At 37.6% G+C, this 6,023-nt stretch overlaps 1 protein-coding gene across 1 annotated transcript; it reads left to right on the plus strand.

Moving 5' to 3' along the window:
• Positions 1 to 4,199: 4,199 nt before the first annotated feature.
• Positions 4,200 to 5,303, plus strand: LOC104225128 (uncharacterized). Its single transcript, XM_009776895.1, has one exon. It carries the CDS (start codon positions 4,200 to 4,202, stop codon positions 5,301 to 5,303), a length of 1,104 nt encoding a protein of 367 aa, XP_009775197.1.
• Positions 5,304 to 6,023: the final 720 nt, after the last annotated feature.

Here is a 6,023-nt window from a genome sequence, read left to right on the forward strand (position 1 = left end):
GATAAATACATTTATTTAGTTGAACGAAAAAATAAGTGAATGAAGGCGTTAAGATTAGATAACTACAAAAAGTACTTCTTTTAGACTAACAATACCTACCAAGAAGTTTATTAATCGCAACAATATAATGAATTTAGTAAAACATCTAGCTTAACCATTGGCCATCAAGATTTGAAAAATCTCCTTGTTTTAGTTCCTCTACTGACCAAATGGAGGAATAGGAACCTTGAGATTAGTAGCAAAAGCATGACACAACGAGAGTTCAGGCAGACCGGTGTATTAAGCTCTCGCTATGCACGAGATTTTGGTAAGGGCCGGATCATAAGGGTCTATTGTATGCAACCTTACCCTACATTTTTGCAAGACGCTATTTCCACGGCTCGAACCCGTAATTTTCTGATTACATAACAACAAGTTTACCAGTTACGCCAAGGCTCCCTTCCACCATGTGAGTTCATAAATAGTATAATTTCAATTTTTCTATTTGATCAGCAAAATCATAATTCTAGCTGCCTCCTTTGTTGCATACCGTAGATCTACAAAACCCCTTTTCCAAAGACAACAATTTGAAAGGAGAGTTCTAATGTAGCACAGAGCTGAGGCCCTTTCTTTTCTACAGGTAAAAGCTAAAAGCAAAGCAAACACGGATTGACCCGACACTAGCTAGCTAGCTAGCACAACATGACACAGATTTTATCAATAAATAATTCTTCCTAGTGTGGGAAATTATGTGTAGCCATGTGGCATATTAGAAAGATATTTTACAAATCCAAAAAAAACTGTAACCATGTTCTTGAAACAAGAGACATGTTCTAACTAGTCTAGCAGCCATTGGAGGTTAATTCAAGTGGATAATTCTTGGAAAGTACTCCAAAGAAAACAAGAGCCAAATCCAAAAACGAAAGAATATTGGTACTAGACTATAAGTATGGAAGCATAGCCATTGCATGCAGACACAAGAAGAATGTAACACATTGGATATCAAGATATAAAGATATTAATAGCCAAGTTGAAACCATAAAGTAGTTTCTATGTTTTATTCTTTTAGGAAAGAGTAACAAGCTAAGTCATGAAGATTTCCCTTCTTTTTTGCTTGGTTAGGTTAGTGAAAGGGAAACCCACCATACAAGGGATTGTAGGGAATCTAAAAATGGTTGAATGGGGAGTTGGAAGCCACTTAAAAGGGAGTAGTCTTTTTTTTTTTTGGGGGGGGGGGTGGGTGTTGTTTTTGATGTGAGGGAAACACATGGAATTGTGGACATGGGGACACTAACATGCCTCCAAAGTTTTTGACAACCTCGGTTCTTTAGGACGTGGAAAGATGGAGTTCACTTGATACATTATTTATTCACAATCTAGAATTCGTTAAACTGTTTTTTCTTAATTTAGAATTCATAAACTTAAAATTCTGGCACCGTCTATCTATGTACCCTACAACCCCTCCTTCAAACTTCACTATCCACCAAGTCACTAGTATTGACATATTCCTAAGGTTCAATTATTGGTGAAATTGGGGTGAAGGTGGCAGGTCTCCAAGCTGCTAGCTACTTCTCCATTATTCATTTTAACCGATTTTCCGACACTAGCTGCCAGTCTACTACGTACTTCAAACTCCTTTGAGAATATCCTACTTTAGATCCCAAATTCTAGTCCATTAACAGTTAATTAATTAATCCTTTACATTAGGATCAGACAATGTGTACCCTTTGCATACCATCTTCGGTTGACTTGCTTGATTCCTATCTTCTTCCAACCATTACATTATTCCCTAATCGATCTTCATAAATGTACGAACGTATATAAGTGTTTATTCGGAATGATTCCGCTGTAACGAGAAAAGAAACAATGTAATTATGTAAAGTGTCATGGGATCACTTTTAAATCCTGTTTTGATCTGTTCGACCAAGTATGCGATCAATCTACTTGCTAACTGCAGATTATAAGGATAAGAAAACAGCCATATTAGTTAATATAATACTAATTGAACCACTCACATAACATTCGTCATGCCGTAGAAAATTCTACAAGTTTCATATCCTACCACCAGGCCCCTTTCTACAACGAACATCTTTTTGTCATGATTCTCTAAATTTGAACCATTATTTGTGTAAGACGCATCACTTGACTAATAACACTAGAAAGCGATTCCTTTAGTAGCGCGCGACTGAAAACCTTGAAATGGGGTTGTAGGCCAGAGAGAAAGTATCGTGGTACGGGTAGTATGAGATTAACTGAACTTATTATTTTTTCTCGAACTATTTATACATTTTAAATACACACATATACACAAAGAGAGAGAAAGTAAGATCACATTTACTCTAAACCCATGTATTTTTGGTTTGAATTCAACTAAAGATATCAAAGAAGTCTTGTTGCCCGTACCTAAATGCAAATTTTGTGGAGGCAAAGATGTTAATTACTTCCTCTTTCCCAATTTATGTTATTTTCTTTTCTTTTTATTCTATATATTTTTATATTTAAAGACAATTTATCTTTAAAATTTTTACCTTTTAGATGATTTATAGTCACATAAAACTTTTAACGTTAAATTTTTCTTTCTTTCTCTGTAAAACTATGTTCTCGGTTAAACCCCACCACTTAAATTGAGATAGTTGGAGTAATTAGATTCATAAGGTTTTGGTCTTTTGAGGGATTAGGTTTTCTTTTTGGGGGTAGGGGTGAGGATAAGATGTAAAGATGAGGTATTGGGAGATCAATACCTCCTTGTCCATGGGTAAATGTCAGAAATCTCATGGAGTTGGGGTATAATAGGAGAATGGTCCTAAAAGCATACGTGTCTAAAGTATGCAAATACATGCAAGAGAATAAAAACACGTATATCTTCCTAGGGAATCGGTCCCCGCCTTGAGGGTCGAGCCCCAAGTAATAAGGGGTTTTGTTTTGTTCCACTTAGGGAGATCTCAATATGCCATAAATATATACAATTTTGATGGATACCAATTGGGTCTGGTCTGCTCATTTGTAGGACATTATGCCGTTAAATATTAGGTACACTCACTGCTAGTAGTAGTGGGGTTTTGAGATGTAAAGAGAGCATGTGACCCAGATGCCATTCTTCTGGGGAGCAAATGAATATGAGTAAAGTGGAAATGGTTCATTGGTCCGATCTATCTGACATGTTTCCTTCAAAGATATTGGGGAGATCAATGAAACAAATAAAGAAAGAGAGAATAATATTTTTGCAAAAGAGTTTCTGATGCATGTTATGGATCTATTTGGCAAGTTATAAGCCCCCCTCCCTCCCGGTTCATTTCGTTCCTATACAATAGGTAGGTCACCCGCGAGTTGGTTGGATGAGTAGTTTCCCATATGGGAGATTTAGGATCGATCGGTTATCTTCGTCAGTAGTCTTTTCAGTCAGGTTTCGTCACACTTAGCTTGTCTAGTGCGTATATAAACTTCCTGTATGGTTTTCGAATTATTGCACATTTAGCAGGTTATCCAATACGCATTCAAAAGTAGACAAGTGGCTACGGTTTTTCCTCTGAATTTTTCAAACAAAAAAAAACAATGGGTAGGTTGTTGGACTAGGTCCATTTGATTGTGGCTGATTTTTTTACTTCTTTACTTTGGGCCAGTAATAAGACCTGGCCCAATCTTGTATTTATCCTATTATTTTGTACAGATTCAATGGATTCATTTTCAGACAGCAATAATAGAAAATATCGAGAAGCTTCTTCTTCCTCTCTTTAATGGAGATACTTGATTTTTCATTCTCTGTGTTTTCAATCTGAGAGATTTATCAAAAGTTAACATGGTATCAGAGCGTAGATCATTCTATGGCACGTTCTTCGCTTCCGATCGATCCTGTTTTTGTCAATTATAGAGCTTTATCTCGTTCCAGATGATGTTCGACTCGTCTAGGGTTTTCTACTGATTTTTGGTTGATTTCTCAGTCAGATTCTCATGTATTCGACATTTTTGATCCCAAGTTGTTTGGTTATTGATGAAGTTTGAAGATTTCGTGGTTTTCATCCCGAGCTAGGGTTTCGAAGTCAAGCCGAAGTTTCTTCTTTTTCTGCTCTGTTAGAAGGTCGTTTTCTCTCTTCCGGTTGCGGAAAGGCTGGTAATCTCGTATCACTTCTTTCTTCTCTGTTGTGAATCGCATGCCTACTTGAGCTGTAAATGTATATGTGCTGTGTTGGCTAATAGGCAATTTTCTTTAAAAAAAATGACAAATGATAATAACACCAGTGCTGGTGCAACTTCTTTCACGCCTAATTTTCCATGAAGATGATTACACCAATCCTTGTCACCCTCTATATGTTCATCCATCGGACGTACTAGGAACTTCCTTAGTTTCCAGTCCTTTTGATGGAAGTTGCTATGGGAGTTGGAAACGTAATGTGTTAGTTGCTTTGTCCATTCGCAACAAGTTAGATTTCATTAATGGTACCTCTCAAAGGCCTCCTGAAGGTTCTCCTCTAGCTAGACAATGGCAACGCTGCAATGACCTTGTTGTCTCTTGGCTGACTAACTCTATGTCCAAAGAGATATCCAGGAGTGTTGAGTACTCTGAGTTTGCTAAGGATATTTGGACTGAGTTAGAAGAGAGGTATGGCAAAGCTGATGGTGCTAGGATCTTTGAACTAAAGAAGGAACTGGCTCATATTTCCCAAGGGTCTATGGACATAGCATCATATTTCAACAAAATTAAGCAACTATGGGATGAGATTGCATCTTTGTCTACTGGGAGAGTTCGGATGTGTACTTGTGGGGGTAAGGCTGCTGAGGATGAAGAGCAAAAGGTCTACCAGTTCCTCATGGGACTGAATGACACTTATGTCCAAACAAGAAGCAACATCATTATGATGAAGCCCTTACCTTCCATTGGTAATGTATATTTGATCTTGCTATCTGATGAGAAGCAGAGACAAGTTTCTGCTGGAACTCAATTTGCTTCCAATTCTGCTTCTTTCAATGCTGGTGTATCCAGGCCTCCTCCATCTCCCAAAATAATGTTTGAACCCCAAAGGTCTAGTGCTACTTTTAAGGGATCTTTTGAGCCTCACAGGTCTGTTATTGTCTGCAAATATTGTAAGAAATCTGGACATAGCATTGATAAGTGCTACAAACTCCATGGCTTCCCTCCAAATCTCAAATCAAATAGATCTCCTCCTCCTAGAAGGTCTGTTGCACATGCTGAAGTGGATACTTCTGGCGCTTCTGCTATGTCAGCTAGTTCTGAAGGTGTTTCTGCTATGCCAACTCCTGAACAGTCCTATCCAGTTCCTGGTCTTACCAAGGATCAATATTCTCAGCTAATGTTTCTCCTTCAGTAATCTCAACTGTCTCCATCAACATCATCTGATTCCTCAACCAACTATCTTGCTTCTGCTAACTTTGCTGGTGAGTTGTTACCTCCTAAGGGTGTATCTTATGGTGCATGTATGCTGACTAAGATAGATAGTATAATTTGGGTGATAGACTCTAGGTCATCTGACCACATGACTTCCTTTAAACATTTGCTTTTTAATGTTCAAACACTTCATGTACCCTACCTTGTTTCTCTCCCTAATGGGTATAAGGCTAAGGTCACAAATGTTGGATCCTTGGCCTTGTTCCCTGACTTGGTTCTTCACAATGTACTATATATTCCTAGTTTTCAATACAATCTCATTTCTGTATACAAATTACTTTTTCATGATGATGATATTGTACAATTTAGCAAGGCTGCTTGTACCCTACAGGGCCCTTCAATGAGGAATCCAGTGGTTCTTGGTAGATTGGACAATGGACTCTACAAAATGTTTCAGAATGCCAAGCCCCCAACATCATCTATTTTACCTCTTTCTAGTTCCCTTATTCTTGTTTGCTTAATTCAGTTTCTGCTCCTATTTCTGTACCTAATGATACTGCCATTGTAAATACCAATACTGTTTTACATAATGTGAATAAAGATGATGTTGTTTGGCATTACAGACTTGGCCACATTCTTTTTTCTAAAATGAAGTGCATTTCTGACCTTAATTGCAAACTATCTTCCAAACAGTCATTCAATT

The sequence above is a fragment of the Nicotiana sylvestris genome, chromosome 5 (assembly GCF_000393655.2).
Source record: "Nicotiana sylvestris chromosome 5, ASM39365v2, whole genome shotgun sequence".
Lineage (NCBI taxonomy): Eukaryota > Viridiplantae > Streptophyta > Magnoliopsida > Solanales > Solanaceae > Nicotiana > Nicotiana sylvestris.